The following is an 18,771-nucleotide window of genomic DNA, read 5'->3' on the forward strand; positions in this document are numbered from 1 at the left end:
TGGGAGTTATTTTAATTTTCAATATTGTTACTTGATAATAGATTTTTTAAAAAGGTAACCATGTTAACTCATATCCTAGGCATTAGGCAAAGTTTCTAACATCCAGGATCACATAATGTATCACAAAAATTAAAAAGAACAGAAATTGAGTTTTTGTCTTATCTTCATTCTCATCTATTTATTCTTCTTCTAGGTGTTACCACGCATTAGGGAGGCTCACCACTAGTAGAACTCTGTGATCATATCTTTTATAGAGAAAGAAACTGATGGTTGTAATTAGAATGTACATTAATGAAACAGATTCTCCTTTTGATGTGTTTTGAATTTATCAATTTTCCTTAATGAGTCTGTTTTCTCCTGAGGGTACAGAAAGGATGAAATCTAATTTGTGTTCATAAAGCAATGAAAATGATCTTAATATGATAATATGAAATTTTTCCTTGGATTATTTAGGAAGTATACGAGTGTACTTCTCTTTTCTTCATATGATTTATCCTCAATTTTTGCCTATGAAATACAGAAATTATTTTCTCCAGTAAACATCCCCCCGCAACATGTATATCCCTACAGATAGGCTTTATGTATAATTTATCTAAAAGTTCAAAAGAAATAATACTTAAAATGGTACTGCCTATTAAAATATCTAAGGTTGTTTATTTAGCTTAATTTGAATGTTAGCAAGACACAGAAGGAGTAAATGAACTGATTAGATGACAGGCTAAGGAAAGGACTCTAGAGTTACTTTTCTGCCAAAATCTCAAGATTTCTCAATGAAATAACTTGGTGACTGAAGGTTTCTCTTTGGAAGGCCAACCATCTAACAGTGGATAACAAGACAGTTAAGAAAGAAAAGACAAAAAAAAGAATATTTTATAAGCCTTTCAGTGGCCAAGACCTGCCCTGTGCTAAATTAATCCTCATAATAAACTTTAAAGGCACTGTGTGCAGATAGCTTCTCTAGGAGCCCCCAGGATCCTCTTGGAGTCCTTCTCTGCCTTCATTCTGCCCCAGGAGCCTGACCTGTAAGAACTTTCTCAATAAGCTCCATTGTTCTCTAGCTTCTGGCAGGGTTTGGCCAGTGGGGCTTCCCAACAGGACTGCTTCCTGCGTGTGTCTTTTTGTACCTCAGAATGTATAACGTGCTAACAGATCCAGGTTACTACACTGGAACTGCGGTTTCCTTATAACCATATCCTTGTAAATAATCTAACTGGGGATGACCCGAAAATATTTTTCACGGGTCATTTGTTTCCTGTTTGGATTGTGACTGATACAGGTATACTATGATCATTTTACTGATGAAGCCTAGATGGGTTATACAACTAGTCAATATCGCCTTACTAATTACTATTCAGCCAGGATTCAAACTATCTGATCAAAAGCCGGCTCTTTCTACTATACTCACTGCTGCCTCACTGTTAAGAAAGAAATCTATAGCCAGTAAATATCTATCGTAAGAACCATCACAGTTTTCAAATCATCCAAAAGAAAACCAGGCAGCTCCTAAGTTTCACTGTGAATAGTCTCTCAACAAGGCAACAGATCCAATGCTGAATGCACAGGTTACTAGGGATATACAGTATACTGAAGCAATCTTAACAGTTCAAATTTTCAGCTTCTTTTAAGACTACATAAAGTACAAAACAGATATGCTCAACTCTTCCCTGAAATACTTTCTGTGACAAGATCATGGATAAGGTGGGAACAGCATGGGAAAAGGTTGGAAGCCAAGGGTAGCGTGAAAATTAGACTGCTCTATTGCACCCATTATTTAGGAGTGAAAAATAATGCTTTTATATTTTAATGCAACTCTTACAATACAGCTATGCCAAAAAAAAAAAAAAAAATCCCCACATCGATATGTACTGCATTGCCAGCTTGTATTATATGCAATGTAGACCAATCTTTTATAGGACAGACCTTTCCATTATTTGTATTCTTCATCCCAGTTCTAATTCTTTAAAATTAACAAAAGTATATGTGTGTATACATGAGTTTATACACATGTATACATATATACATACAGAGAGATGGCTAGAGAGACAGAGATAATGTTTTTCTTTCTTTTTTTTTTTTTGAGACAGATTCTCCTTCTGTCACCCAGGCTGGAGTGTAGTGGTACTATCTTGGCTCACTGCAACCTTCATCTCTCAGGTTCAAGCGATTCTCCTGCCTCAGCCTCAGTAGCTAGGATTATAGGCATGCACCAGCACACCCAGCTAATTTTTGTATTTTTAGTAGAGATAGGGTTTCACCATGTTAGCCAGGCTGGTCTCAAACTCCTGCCCTTAGGGGATCCACCTCCCTTGGCTTCCCAAAGTGCTGGAATTACAGGAGTGGGCCACTGCGCCCGGCCAAGAAGATGTTTTTTTAGTTGTAAGTTAACAGCTGTTTTTCATCAGCTCTTCTAAGTTAATAGCATTTAAAAATTATTTAGATTTTTTTAATGGCTTACTGAAAATAAAACAAAATACTAGTTGATGTTAAACTCAATTACCTGTTATATTTTGGCAGCTAAAGAGACCAAATGATAATTCAGTCACCACTAGCCCATTTGTGGCAAAGACAGTAATATACAAATTTGAGCATCCACTTACACGAAAAAGAATCGTGTGCAGACATGGTCAGTATTGGGGACAACCCATATCTCTCCATGTTTGTGCAGGTCGGGTGAGGTGATCACTGCAAGTAGAAGATAAAATTAAAGAACCACTTTATTCTAAAGAAATCCTAGTCCATTCTGGCTTAATATATCCCTTCTCTTTGAAATCTAAAGCAAAAATATAAGCACTAATGAACACATAAAAATTGTTTAAACTTACTGTCTATGAAGAAATATAGATAAAAACAGTGAAAGGCCATGTAACAACTTTCTAATTTGAATAACAACTGGTATAACAACAAAAAGGAACTCATTTAAGTATTATCAAAAGCTGACAGGTCCTGACTTAAGAACTATGTAGACAGCAAGTTCATGTACTATATAACTACCATGTGTTGAAAACTTAAAAGACGGTTGACAGTAGCTACTAAAACTCCTAACATAAGAAGAAAAAAATGAATTTTTAGTCAAAGTCATATTTTAAAGTAAGAATAAAGAAAAGTATATGATCTTGCAAATCACCCATCAATTTTTCTGTCCTAAGTACAAAATAATATAATAATTTCAGTGTAGGAACAGAAAGACCTAATAGGTTATATTCTCAGTGCTTGGTTTATCTTTCACATTTTTCATCGTGTCACATATTCAAATACCAACTTTAAGAGGAAGACAGCACATTAACTAAAGAGATAAGCATTACTTGATCAGAAAGATGTAATTACCATTCTGGAAACATCTGCCTGAAATAAAATATATCACTGTCTGAATTCTTGCCAATTCTGCAATTTGGTTTGAAACTTTATGATCTCTACTATACCCGTTTTTGCATTTGTGCCCTTTGAGATGATCACAAGGAATAATGCTTTCCCTATTCCACTGTAAGCACTCTGTAAATATACTAATATTCTTAATTATAGAAGAGCTAAGAACTAACACTATGAGGTTTGTAAAACTTTCAACTTACCTTCACATAAGGCTATGCATTTTAAGTTACGGCTTTGCAGGAATTGGGATTGCTGTCCTTTTTTCTGTGACTAAATTCCAAAAACAATTAACACTTAGAGTCAGAATGGAACACTTAGTGAAAAAAACTGTTCATCATCAAAAAGTAATAGTCACTGAGGTGGCTCCAGGAAAAGAAAAAAAAAAAAAATGCCTATTTAGACTAGCATCAATTTCCTTGCACTCTCTTAATATCAAGCTATTTTTATTTAATTTCTGTACATAATCATTACTAAATCTGAGATGAGTGAACTGAAAAATGCTAAATTAGGGTTCAATAATCTCACAACATGGAATTAGAACTCAAATTTATTTTTACTAAAAGCTTGGGCTCTATTTTAAGGTAAACAAAACTAAATTTGCATGATCTTTTCCAACATCAAAATCAATTATTTCAGATCATCTACTCCAAAACCAACCCATTTTTTAATGGCATCATTTACTAGGTTACAGAGGTTTCAGAAACATCTCATGTAGAAAATCTGGGATGTTTTCATTTTCAGATATTAGATTAGTTATCCTCTTTTTAAAAAATTTAAAGTCACATTATTTATCAGATGAATTTTTAATTTTCCCAGAATATACTTGTTTTCTCTGAAACAACATGAGATTGATGGTCATTCTACTCTCTGCCCAGAATGTTCTTTCTCCTAGAGAGGCACATGGCTCAGGTACTCATCATCTGTAGGTCTTGACTCAAATGTCACCTTCTCAGAGTATCCTTTCCTGACCATCCTTTTTAACATTCATCCCAGGTCCCTCTTCCACCCGAGAGCATTAAATGTCTTATTTCCCTGGTTTATTTTTCTTCATAATATCTAGCATTCTATCTATCTAAATATGTATTGTATTTATTTATACCCCACAGTAGAATGTAGGCTCCAAGAGAGCTGGAATATGTGTCTACTTTTGGCCATCACTATACTGCCTAGGAGTATCTCTGGTACCATAGTGGGAGATAAATACATATTTGTTGAATAACTATTGTATAGAGGCAATTCAGTTATTGCATTTCAAAGTGAGTTTTATTCCTTTATAAGTAATGACCACATTAAATAATTTTGCAGATTTAAAAAGCCTATTTTTCCAAGCTCTGCTGGCTAATGAGGCCACAGTTCGCTAATCATAAGCAGTCACTAAAGTCACTACAACACCTGTGATGCACTGCTGCTTTTACTGCTTGAAGCTGGTTCGTCCTTGGCTGACACCTTCTGTTTCTTGTTCATCCCTGAAAACATCAGCAAAATAATAATTTAGGGACAAAGCTGTCTGATGCAGCTCAAAGTACAATCCACCTACTATGCAAAGTTCCATTCTAGGTAAAGGTTTGATCACATCAGGAGACAGTAACAAAGGGTTGTGCCCTTAGCACCTGAGGTGGAAGATCAGTGGGTTTTGGAGTCCTGGGAAAGTTATTATTATTATTATTATTATTATTATTATTATTATTATTTTGCATTGAAAGCAAGGATAGAAAATTCTTATATAGTAATCTGTGATAGAAAATTCTGTTCTGCATAAAAATTATATAGTTTAAAAATGATTAAACTTGATTTTTAAAAGGGGTTTTGTAGAACCTTAACTGTCATTCCTATTATGCTGGCTAGGAGAAGGAGATATAAAGGGTTTTTGGGAAATATGACAATGTCAGAAAAATATATTTTACATACAAGTAACTTTTGTCTGTTGTTATTTGCTTGGGGTTAAATTCTATGTAGATCTAACATTTCTTCTAATTAAAACGAAATATAGGTGGTTTTCTGTTAATTATTCAGAATTTTTAGCTACTTCTGTAAATGTCTATATCTTGTGAATATTTAGAAAGCAGGAACTAAAACCCATGCTTTTAGAATATGTAGATTTGTATTCTATACTTTTTACAGAAAGTGTTCATTCTACTGTTACATCAGAAGCGGAGATAGGTGTTGATTTTGTGGTTGTTTCAGCAAATGGCCTAATGAGATGGGGAAAAGCCTGTTTACAAATTTGTGAAGTACATTTATCCAACTTTTCAGGTCTTCCAAAAGGTGCTGGGGTGGATGGGGACAGGTTGAGGAGAAGGCCTTAGGATTTCAAACACATTTCTAACCAAAAAGCAAAGGGTATATATGCAGAGAAGCTGTCCTGTTCTCTTACCCCTACCCTTTCAGCCCTTAAAATCAACTACAGATGCTACGTCATCTTACCGTAGTGATTCTTACATTTGTCTCAGATCAAGAGCCCTTCAGGAATTTGAGGAAAGGTATGCACTCCCTCTCCAGACAAATGCACATATACACAGACAAATTTTTACATCCATTCACACGGTTTGTACCTTTCCTCAATTCTTTCCATGAACCCATCAAAGGAGTCTATATACCAGTATAAAAAACAGAAAATCACAGTACTTGATGATTTGCTGTGCTTTTTCTTTATCTATGCTGAGAATGTACTTATTTATTTCAGCTGGTTTCTTAGCTTTTTATTTTGTAGTGTTTTAGCAAGATTTAGAGTCTGATTTTAACCGATTTCTTCTTTGTTACTCCATTTCCTATCTCTACAGTATTTCTTTGTTAACAAGAGAAGGAGTCTAATTCCCCAACTCTTGAATATGAGTCAGACTGTCTCAGACCTGCCAGTGCAGCCCATCCATCAACTGAGTGCCATTCAGTGGATACTTCAAGGGGCTAAAGAATCACTTAGCCAGGTCCCATCCCAGATTGCTGACCCAAAGAATCTATGAGCATAATGAAGCTGTTATTTTGCCCTAAGGTTAGTGTGCTTTGTTGAACAGCAATAGTTACTTGAATAATTATGTTTTAATTTTTCATATATTTCTAATTTTTCTTTTTTTATTTACATGCAACCTTCTAATTTTTTAAAGTTTTCTTTTCATCAGCATTTTACCATTTATCAATGTTGCTGTTTTCTTTTAGTATTTCTAATTATAAATCTGGTTTTAAGCGTTCCAAGTTTCCTATCACTGAGAAACAACTTGTTATGGCTGGAAGAACATGAACTTTGGTAAATAAATTAGGAAGTTCTTTTTAATGTTCACCTAGTTATCAGACCTTTCTTACTATCCTTTCCTATAACATGAGGATATTAAGACTTACCATTCAGGCACCATGTGAATGACATCTCCTAAAACGTGTAATGTGATCGCGTAATCACACACACACACACACACACACACACACACACACACACACACGGAGAAGCACACAAGCAAAACTAATTACATATGCAGTTATATGTATATAAAACCACTTAAAAGTGTGAAGGAACATACGTAGAACAATGAAGCTGTAGTAAAGGAGAGAAAATTTTCATCTGCTACTTCAAAAATTCTATGTAGCTTGAATTTATACAATGAGCATAATTATTTTATATTTAAACCAGAATAGGTTAGTTGTTATATAAATCATACTGATCATTGTAAAATATTCCAAAATCTTTTAAAGTGTAAAGAAGAAAACATCACCAATTTCACCAAGGATAACTAATGCTAATAATTTGGTGATCATTTTTTTCTACATTTTTAACTCATCAGGCTCCTGCACAGCACAAGCTTTCAATTTATTCCAAAGTATTCTTTCCCACAATCTCACCAAATTTACAAAAGTTGTTAATAAGAGAGATGATTTTGAGGGTGTTTTTCTACTTCTAATGTTTCCATAATGTTCAAAGCTTCTTTATGGATAATATAATAATCCAAAGATAAGAAATTAGCATGATATAGAATTACACTTAAAGATATTATGTATGTGTACTTTTCAGGGCCCTACATAGTGCTTTGCATATACTACAGTCTCAATATTCATTTATGGAAGGAATAAATGTAAGAAATATTAAATATTTTTTTAAATTGATAAAACATATATTCTATCTTGTACACTAGGGAGAGTATTACATATTCATCTTGACATTGTAAATTTAATAAAAATACATATAATAAGGCACAATAGAAAGCTGTGCATAGAGTATAAACAATAATAAAATTAAAATCTAATAAATTTGACTTTAGAAATGAAATACAGGATTACCTGAGTAACCAAATGATATGCTGGACATTGGACTAAGATAGATTCCACTTCCATACATTGCACCATGGAGCTAAGATGGGAAGAGTACGAGAGAAAGAGAGAGAGAGGTCTGTTCATGGTTTAAATGTTAATATTTGACAAAGCAATCAGTTTCATGTCAGAACATTCAGTCTTAGAAAAAAATGACAGAGCTTTTATTCCAAGGTCTAATTTGAAAACAGTACTAACAGCCTTGTGCTTAAAACTCAGAGTTTATATATGAAAAAATGATATCTAGAGGAAAAAGATTCTTAATAAATATTTTCCATCCTACCAGTAATAAAGACAATCACTTATTATAAAGTACACTAGCAGGCCTTTATTTTAATGGATCTAAAATTTTAGAAATTAAACTTGGTCTGAAAGACACAGTAACACATTCTGATTAGGATTTATATATTAGTGTATAAACAAAGCGTCCTGCTCAGATTTTCATTAAGTAACACTTGTCATCCTGCTCTTATCCTTTGTTACATTTTTGAAGTTATATAAGTTTCATTAACCGAAACCCTTCAACTGGTCTAAGAAACTATACTCAGATAACTAAACTTCTTTCTTATTTTCTCTGTGTTCTGGGCCCTCACACGCTATTAGTATGAACTATTGAATACTAAATGCATTTAACACTTAACATTTAATTGAATCATCTAAAATGTCATTGTAATATGAGATCTAGCTCAAGTGACTGGGTTAAGCATCTCATTTTCTTAAGTCCTTATGCTGTCAGATGAAAAAAAATTCAGCTGCATGAGAGTGAAGTGAAATGTGCAGGATAAAAAGCATAAATGAAGATGAAGATGACAGCCACGATATCCTGCTAACACCAAGTACTGTCCTGGAGGCGGAAAAGCAGGTATTAGATGGCTCTCTAACATCCAGTCCACTTATTTCTACATTTTATTCTCCAAAAGCATTCATATTGAGGCCCAGTACTCAAGAAATACACACTGAATTAACAGAATGCCTCTATGATTTTATTTTGTGCATAATGTTTTTCTACCTAAGTTAAAAGTGTGATTTGTTTTATTGTTTTATCATAGGGAATTAAACTCTCTTTTCTTCTTCTTTTTTTTTTTTTTTGTTGAGACAGTCTTGCTGTGTCACCCAGGCTGAGGTACGATCTGAGATCACTGCCACCTTCACTTTCACCTCCTGGGTTCAAATTATTCTCTTGCCTCAGCCTCCCAATTAGTTTCGACTGTAAGCATGTGCTACGAAGCCTACATAATTTTTTTTTTTTTTTTTTGTATTTTTAATAGAGACAGGGTTTTGCCTTGTTAGCCAGACTGGTCTCAAACTCCTGGCCTCAAGTGATCTGCTCACCTCAGCCTCCCAAAGGGCTGGGATTACAGCTGTGAGCCACTGTGCCCATCCTTTCCCTTTTCATTGTATTACCCATTTTTTGTTTAAATAATTGTGTATAGATCAGTTCTGCTTCAGTTCTAGTATGCCTACTACAAATTCCATATAATGTTTTACTCACATGCTTCCTCTTTTGCAAGTAAAAGCCTAACATCGGGGTTGCTTACTGACTCTCAATTCTGAAGAAAAATGAGGTCTTGTTAAAGCATTCAGAAAATTTACCTGTAGTCGTGTATTAGAAGCAACAACCAGACCATTCCTCAGGATGGAGTGCCAGTTTTCAATGTGCGAGCCACTAAAAAAAAAGACGGAAGGGAAAAAGCAAAACCAGAAAATTAATTATCTTCAAAGTGGTCACAATATAACAAGTCACGATGCCTTCTGAAGGTTCTGGATTGCTAAATCAAGTATTATGTAGTTGACTTCATAACCAGATACTGAATGACCATCTATTGAATGACCATTTGCTGAATAATCATTTACTGAAAGACAGTGATATCTTCCCCATACATTTCTGGAAAACTGGGTGGAGCACACCCCCATAACATTAAGCCTTACTCACTGAAATGCAAAGGTGCTTCCAAAGAGTTTTTTAGCAGCTCTAAAATTGGATTCTTTGGCTGGTGGACTGCTGAGAAGGAGGAACTGATGTGGAGTATGCATAAACTTCAATTGCTGCCATTTAAAATAAAGAAAAACAAAAACATGTAAAACTTAACATATATTCAGGCTGATGACAATTTCAAATTTTATTGGCTTAAGAATTACCCAGTTTCAAACTATAGCAATTCTACACTAACCACATTAGCAAGCTAAATTGTATAATGTTTTAAAAACTCTACTTAAGTGGTAAGTCACATGGAATTGCAAATATGAAGAACAATTCTTTGGGCAAATGGGAAAGGAGTAGGAAACAGACAATCCAAAGTCATTTATATTTAGCTTTGGAATACAGTACGCATTCATGTTTAAGCAGATCTGCCTTCTTAATTACATTTCTTTTCATGCTTTTATTATTGAGTCCCTAAGTATATACTAGCTATTCAACTGGGGAAATATTCTGGAGTTTGCTAAGCAGAAAAGTTTATAAAACTGCAAAAATTCTCATTATGCTTTATTTGCATATATTTATAAAATTGAGAACTTTTGCCTACATTCAAATATAGTCACCTGCTTGGTCATGGAAAGAAATGAAAGCAGAATCTTTTGGATTCATAGCTTGATAACATCTTCTAAGTGTTTCCCTTTCTCTTACCAATATAGTTATACAGGAATATAAGGCACAGGAATCTCACATTTAGAGACTCATAGGTGGCAAAAATGAGATTTTTTTAGGTATAGCTCCTAGGCGATGATCAGAACTGAAATCCACAGTCTATTAGCTTTTTACAAATTATTATTTTTTAAGTTTACTAGGCTGATAAATAAGCTGTCTGAGGTTAACAGTTTCTCAGTTATAGAAAAGTGGAAATGTGCCAACATTAAACTGACAATGATTACTAAGCACATTAACTTCCTTCTGGTCAATCTCCATATAATATTTTTCAATTGCTTGTGGAATGACTAAATGATTTCATATTGATGTTTTTATTTACTTAAAAGGTCAGGACAACAGCCTCAATTTGAATTTGTTATCTGGAAAGATTTGGAGCTAGTGAACAAATGGCTATTTCAAACTAAAGAATGAGATTTAACCTGGGTTTACTTCAATTCTTGGAGAGGCTGGCTAAAAATCACAAGGTAGGTTCTCCCAACTGGTAAGTACTCCTCCCATTTCTGTATGTATATGTAAAAAAACAAAACAACTTACCCTGTTAACTGGCAGTTTCACAATATGTGATCTATTACTTGATATAACCCTGAAATTAAAATTATCCATTAGTCACAAATATATGCCAAATATATTTAAAGTTCTTTTTCTTAGTTGACAAGTGATTAAAACTTATTTTTGCTGTGCCATAAACTAAACTTGGAAATAATTTCATTTAGTTGCATAATTTAGGTTTGCTTCCTGAAACAATTTAAAGAGCTTATGTAAGAAAAAAGATAACATTTTAATCCGAGAAAACACACTAGAAAGTCGTTCTCTAAAACTTAAGACATAGTTTTTAATAAGCATAACCTCAAATATCAGCAAAATGAACATTTGAACATTTCTGAATGTACTTTCAAATAATGATAATCCAAATACAAATATGAGCAGTGAGTCATGGATCTGCTTCTTTTATTCCTCTCTTAAATTACTTAAATTAAGGATACATTCTTATGAAGCTTTTTTTTCTTTAAATATTTGAGGATCTCTTTGAGCTGATATATACAACGGTTTATATACAAAAATCCAACAAACGTAGACACTGCAGTTGAAGAAAATTAAATTCAAGTATCTGAAAGGAATTGCTCCATACTTTCAGCACACAAAATAAGTAGGGAAAAGTACACAAAGTTTTGGTAGACTCTCTTCATATTGAAAGAAGAATGACTAACAAGCTGAAGGAAATGATCACAAGAATTAGAAGTTAACCATCTGACTGCAAGGAAAAAAAGAAAGCAACCAGATATCTGCAATTTTTACCTTCATTCTGAATATAATAATGAGAAAATTTTAAGGTTACAATGGAAATTTAGTGTTATTTTGCTTAAATCTGTCAGAATTTAGTAACAGATCATAAAAGATACAAAGAAGGAAGGCTTCTATACCTAATTTTTGTTATAATCTTGTTAGACTAAATTAAATATGTATTACACAATTTTAATGAAGTGAAAGTTAAGTAATCAGAATCTTGAAGAAGCCAGATTATTTTGCATCTGCCCACCTTTACATATTTTTAAAAACTTCCTGGTCGCAGCCTGGTATAAGTGCTTATTCATATCAATCTCTTATAAGCCGTACATTTTTATTACTGTATGGTAAATCTCATGGAGTTGGAGTTTTCAAAGTTAATTCAAAGAGACGTGTATATAAAAGCCTTCTAAGGGATGCTGAGTAGAAACTAGTGTCTTCATTTTGCAAATGAGAAACAAGAGAGGAAATTATTTGAAGTAGAAGGGGGCAAATTATTTGAAATGGGCATCACAGCAAGGTGACTTCAAACTACCTTTCCTCTTCATCGTCTAGCCCTCCTTCTAGAATTCATGCTGGGATAACACTGTATCCCTCACCAGGCTCACTCTGAAACTGTGCATCTCCTGCAGTGAGCAAGCAAAGAGTTAATCATATTTATACTGCCGTTGTTAAGGGGGCAAAATATAAAATATTTATTTTGGATTAGAAAGATTTCAATAATAAAAGCTGAAACACTGAGTTTGATCACTTAGTCCTCACTGAACTAGAAAATTAAATGAACCAAAATGCTTTTGCCAGATAACCTAGTTAATCACATCTTGAAAACTATAGGCAAACTGCTGTCAAATGCACTATTTATCCCTGGTAGTGCGTGTGACAGCATTCTCTTCCCCTTGTGATGTATAAGTTTTAATTAAAGTGAGAGTCATTATGGACCCTTAGGTTGTAAAATCACTAGGTCTCATAAGCTTGTAGAACTGTAGCACTGCAGGGCTTGTAAAACAGGCATTTTTTTTTTTTTCTTAAAGCAAGCAGTAGAAAGGGATGCTGTTTTCATTATGAGGAAAACTAAAATTTTATACCATTGCAGTAAGGGATGAGCAAGGGGGTCCTGTTTATCCATCTGCTTCTTGATTTCCAGATATGGTGCCTGAAAAAAAATCATAATACTTCTTGATTTTCATAACAATTCATTTTCCCTTTTACAAAAGGAAAATCAGACCAAACAATATGCCTAATCTAGTAAGACTTAAAATTTTATGGACTTAACATGGGAACAACAACAATTATCCTAGTCTTTTCTCCCAAGATGATGGGAACCATGAACTTCCAAGCCACCAAAATGACTTGTCCAAACACTGTATTAAAAGACTTGTCCAGATTTTAGCCTGGCTTCCATTTACACTAGGCTATGTCCCTAAAGATGACCACTCTCCGGCCCTCTGTTGACTGTCTGCTCAAGAAAACGTGAGGCTGACAAACCACAAAACGTATATACTGTACCAACCCACTTTGGCAAACCATGTTTGGTAATTCTCCACTTATTCCCTTCTGTAACTTTCCATTTTTACATAACTCCCCTAGTCCCATCTTCTTTTCCTTGCCTTTTCACGTACTTGTGGTGCCTTTTGCTTCCTCTCCTCTGCCTTTAAAAACTTGGATCACCTTTGTCTTAGTTGAAGTTGAGCTCAGTTTATGCTGCAGTCTCTCTCCCCCACTGCAGTGCTCTGAATAAATCTTTCTTGCCACCTTTATAAGTGTCCTGTAAATTTCTCTTTCACAATGACCATTTTTAACTGATAACTAATATGAAAGCAAAGCTTGTGAGAGCTACCACTCATGCTCATATCTGACAGTCCAGACTTAGGTGTAGATCTTTACATTAAAAATTGGACACAATTTACCTAAGACAAACCCTTCCCTAAAAAGTATTTAATGGGATTTACCCAGACAACCATTTCACAGAACAAACAGCAATCTCTCTGTGACAATTTAGGGCTATGTACAGGTCAGTACATTCTAGAAAACAGCACAGTATAATGTTGTATTTATTCAGAAAAGTTTAAAGAATTTGACACAATGAAGCCTGACAGCTTCCCTATGAAGTACACATTGGAAGAGGGCACAGCATTACTAATTCCACCTTGACAGCAAAGCACCAAGCAATTAAGCAACTTGCCCAAGGTCACAGGCCACATTCATTGATAAGTCAGTTATACAATTTTGGCCTCTAACTTCCTAGGCTGACGCTCAGTTGTCTACGTTGCCTCCTATTAAAATAGCTTACGCATGACCCAGAATAAAGAAAGCAATTTTTGGCAGAGAGCTGATTCCAGAGTCAGAGTTTGTAGCTATTTTTAAATCCAAGAATAATCAGGGTCTAGGGTATAGTATAAATACCTTATACCAAATTCTTTTCATGACTAAAATGTTTGTATGACTTAGTGTAAGATATTCCAATACGTTCTTTTTTTCTCCTAGGTGGAAATACATTTTATTGTTTTCTTTACCTACACAGATAAGGAGTGTTCATCTGAGAAAGAATTCAGATAATACAGAAAGGTACTGGCATAGAAAAACAACCCGAAGGGATGGTGATTTTTTTTAAGCCAATAATAGCATTTGTGAATTAAAGGATCTCTTGTTTACTATTTGCCAGACACACACTATTTACTGAGTGAATGAATGAATATTTGACTACATGAATAAATGATGATCAAAAGAATCAAGAAACAAAATGGAAATGGAAAAATGTACTTTTTAAGTACTCTCTTCCTACAGAGGAGTACAGATAACTCTGGGAGTTGGTGGGGGTGGGGAGAAAGCAGCATAGCAGCTTAGTGGGCCCTGGGACAGAAGGATTCCACTATTCCCTCCCCAGAGAAAATAAAGGACCCAGGGTAATACTCATTATAGGCCTGCAAGAGTCTCTAGGGCAGTGCAATCCTTGAAACCACTACATGCAAGCTGCACACATAATGTGTGTTCTCAATCTCGGATTATTAATTTCTACTTGCAATGATGAGTTTTAAACCTCTCTCCAAGTCTTTGACAGTGGAAAGGTCTCAATAATTCAACAGTGTGTGCTTTTCCAAGTGCTAGACTATAGCCCAGGGATGTGTTAGATTTTCCTAACAAACGCTGATCCTTGCTCATCAAACTATTTCCACCAAAGCCTCCCTTAATGACTAAAAACATAAACACATACTCTCAGGGAGCCTGGTATCTTCCGAAGTGGTTTTGGGATTTTGCATTATATAAAATATTTATGGAAATTTTCCATTTTAAAGAATATTTCTTTTTTTATTTTAATACTCAAATGATGTTTTGAAATTGCTACCATCAATTAAAATTGACAGTCAGAAAGATGGTACCAGATTTAACCTTTGCCTTAAAATATCCCGACATACCTACGTGTACCCAAGCTCTTGCTCAAGTTTGAGGGCAGAGTATTAGGAGTACAATTATCTTATAATTATCCACTTCCTTTCCTGAAGTCACAGTGTTACATGCTAGAACACTGATGTGATTTAATTAAAACATCTTAATACCGCACACATTTTTAAATGAATTTAGTTATACCCTGTATAATAGAAAAGTCTACATTTCACTACATAGCTAGAACTCTCAAACATTTTAAAAATATACTGTACAAGACCAGATGACATACTTACTTGTGTCATTTCTCTGATAGACGTTATGCTATCCAGTGCTTTCATTACTCGATCATAGTTCTTTTTCTGTTTAATGAAAAAGTAATGTTAAAAAACGGCATTTGCTTATAAGCTGTTGCAAGTCTATTTTTCACTAGAGAAATATATTATTTCCATATGTGAATTTTCCCTTAGGGTCAATTTGAAGGCAATGACTGTTTTGTGCACATAAAAGGGAAGACTATTATAAGATGGCTCCAGGACTTCAGTCAGAGAAAAGGAACAAAGAAAACAATGCCAATCCTTCTATAAGTCATGGGAGAAAATCTAGAAACACAAAATGTTATGGGGCTCCTGATTCAGGCTTTCACCACTAAAACACTAAGCCATAATGAATAAAGTCAACATAGAATCCTTCTAAAATATAAAAACCCACTTCAAATCTCACAATTGCTTTTATTTTATTTTGATTTGAATATTGTTAACAAAACAGTATGGCTGAGAGTATGCAAATGATAGCATACTGTCATGTAGCTGACAACTCATTTTCAAGCAAGATCTAAGTATGTGTGCTGTTGCCATTTATGAAGAAATAAAGTTCTTCTAAGAAAATTGTATACAGTTGTTTCTATAAAATTATTTCAAGCTGAGTAGTAATAGAAACTGAGGCAATTTTAGCTCTTACGCAATTTGAAAGTTTTGTAATTTCAAAAGGATTCTGCCTTATCTTTAGGAACATTTATAAAATTGCTTCCTTAAGAAAGGCAGGTCCATTAACAATATGAACTAAACTTTCACTAACATTCAGACAGCTGGGGAGGAAGAAGGGAAAGGGGAAAGGAGGGTTGAAGTGAAAATGCAGAAAAGAAAGGAAAACTTGTCTCTTTACCCATGATCTTTAAAATCAAAATGAGGTTATATAAGTCAGAATACCCAAAAATATATGATGAAATTAAAATACTCATGGATATGCTTGATGAGATAGAGACTTAGATAGAAAGAGGAAACCTAATGAGACTACAATCTCAATGTTGTTGTTATTGTTAAAGAAAACTTTGTGATTGGTGTGCCAGGATAACAACTTACCCTGGGATTGAAGGCCAACATCTGAGGATCATTAGGATCTACCACAGAAGGATATGGCTCGAAAATCACAACTTTTCTAGGAGATTCCAACGCAGACCTACACATGGATACTAGTAGATCTACCACCTTGAAATATACACATAAGATAGTTACTACCCTTCAGGTTTTATCCAGTGCTTTGCCATTATTTCTCCCTCTCAAGGTAGCATAAGTTAATGAGGAAGATCCAGGACTGCTACCAATCTCTCAAATGGATAATTCAAGACTTGAGACCATATTTGACCAAAGTTGACCATCAATTCAAAATAACAAACGTGTGCTGCCTCTCATTACTCACAACTTAGTATCTCTTTTTCAAGGGCACACATATGCTAGCATTGTTCTATGCCCTATGGTAAGACACGGCACAAGACAGACAAGTCCCTGCTCTGGTGCAGTTGACAGTCTAAGGGAGAAGATACACAATAAAATATTAGTTAAACAAGTAGATGCTTCAGTAGAATTTCTGATACTGTTACATGTTACATTAAAAAAAGTAGGCAACAGAGAATAATGCAGAAAGGGACACTGTTTTACAGTGGCTAGGAAAGGTGGTGAATCTCAACAGACCTGTATGGGGTCCAGGAAGGAGACATGCGACCATCTGGGTAGATGTTCCAGGTGAAGGAAGCCCCATGTGCAGGAAAAGACTTTGGCATGATCCAGGAATAGCTAATTGCCTGACAACATCTTGCCCATTCCTATTCTCCTCTATCAAAGCCCACTAATGACCTTTGATTGGCTAAAGACAATGGCTTTATTCCTATGTTATCCTATGATTCTTCCGCACACTCTACTAGGAGGCAGTATTATATAGGAGTTTGATAGCATGGCTATCCTTTCCAATCCCCAAAACAATATATTCTGGCCACTGAATAAAGAAAACTGATACTGTCTAAATGGTCAGAGTTCATCTAAACAGACATATCTACAACGTGAACACAAGTGACTTAATAAGGAAGCAGCAGGTTTTAAATACATATATAGGGAAAGCTATTTCTAGAAAATCTTTAGACAGGCATTTAAAAAATGCACAGTAAGAGGGGACCAATTTTTGATTATCCTGCTTTTAAGAGAGGAGCATTGTGACCTAATGACAGTAGGGCTCACTATGTTGTGTGGGTACTAACAAAACACATCCACCGAATCATAGCATTCAGAATTTCCAGTGACCTAAAATAATTAGCAACGCTCAAAGCACCAGACATAACATGTCCCGAGTACATAGACATGCATATCCACAAGACACATTCAGAAAACATTAGAATGGAAAAAGCTAATGTTCCTGACACACTATTTCATTTATGTGTGTGTATGTAAATACATGCATACGTATAGATAGATATATGCAAGAAGTTATATTCCAAGCAATAAACATAATAAGGACATAAAAAAAAAAACCCTCCTTTTTGTCTTCCACTCCCAACCTCACATTCCTTCTACCCTAGAGATGCACATTAACCCTGATACAGATTGTTTTCAGCATTATCTGGTCTCTAATGAAAACCCAAACAGGAACTCCTGACAAACAAGAATCAGTAAGATAAAATAGCCTTGTTGGGCGTGGTGGCTCACACCTGTAATCCCAGCACTTTGGAAGGCCAAGGCAGGATCACCTGAGATCAGGAGTTTGAAACTAGCCTGGCCAAAGTGGTGAAACCCCATCTCTACTAAAAATACAAAAATTAGCCGGGCATGGTGGCAGATGCCTGTAGTGCCAGTTACTCAGGAAGCTGAGGCAGGAGAACTGCTTGAACCCGGGAGGTGGAGGTTGCAGTGAGCCAAGATCACACCACTGCACTTCAGCCTGGGTGAAAAAAGAAAAACTCTATCCCAGGAAAAAAAAAAAAAAAAAAAAAGATAAAATAGGCTTTTCTGACACCCTGTAGGGAGGAGGGGAATGACACAGATGGATACTCTCTCACTAAAACCCTTTAAAAATTATGTCCCGCTAATAAAGCAATTGAAGTTTTATAAAAGTCCATGCATTTTTGACCAATATTTTTACTAGTATATTTAAGTAAATTATAATGTAATAATGGGTAGTAAATTTAATTGGTAGAATATTTCTGTTAATATATGTCCTAGCCTAATTTCAAAAAAAAGAGTGTAACTACTGTGACTCAATTACATGGGATGCACCAAAGTTTGCAACTCCATGCTTACTTCCAGGACACAGCGCTAATGCCTGGAAGCAGCTTCTCAGCAAGGGATATTTCCACCTTTTTGTCTGAATAAGGTCTTATGACTGGCTTTCACCAGATCATCAGTGGAAAGGGGCTGACCTGATGCAAAGAAAGGTATGCCTTCCTCACTTTCTCTACTATATGGCATAGAGTAAAAACTACATGATGTATATCTTGTATAACTCCCCAATGCAAGCCCTCCCTCCTCCCCCCT

General features: G+C 35.0%; 1 protein-coding gene across 4 annotated transcripts in view; it reads right to left on the reverse strand.

The window, feature by feature from the left end:
• Positions 1-18,771, reverse strand: part of PARP8 (poly(ADP-ribose) polymerase family member 8) — a 191,421-nt gene that overhangs the window by 8,988 nt on the left and 163,662 nt on the right. For 3 of the 4 annotated variants that reach the window (XM_017891849.1, XM_017891859.1, XM_017891839.1), the window contains exons 17-26: positions 16,333-16,458; positions 15,268-15,333; positions 12,676-12,743; positions 10,841-10,889; positions 9,593-9,705; positions 9,253-9,325; positions 7,630-7,699; positions 4,759-4,832; positions 3,567-3,636; positions 2,598-2,682 (exon numbers count right to left, since the gene is read on the reverse strand). In XM_017891849.1, coding sequence (XP_017747338.1) covers positions 2,598-2,682; positions 3,567-3,636; positions 4,759-4,832; positions 7,630-7,699; positions 9,253-9,325; positions 9,593-9,705; positions 10,841-10,889; positions 12,676-12,743; positions 15,268-15,333; positions 16,333-16,458 — 794 coding nt within the window. The remainder of the gene's footprint in view (positions 1-2,597; positions 2,683-3,566; positions 3,637-4,758; positions 4,833-7,629; positions 7,700-9,252; positions 9,326-9,592; positions 9,706-10,840; positions 10,890-12,675; positions 12,744-15,267; positions 15,334-16,332; positions 16,459-18,771) is intronic. The other variant, XM_017891868.1, reaches the window with a different exon arrangement.

This window comes from Rhinopithecus bieti, unplaced genomic scaffold, assembly GCF_001698545.2.
Source record: "Rhinopithecus bieti isolate Rb0 unplaced genomic scaffold, ASM169854v2 scaffold_1561, whole genome shotgun sequence".
NCBI classification, from domain to species: Eukaryota; Metazoa; Chordata; class Mammalia; order Primates; family Cercopithecidae; genus Rhinopithecus; species Rhinopithecus bieti.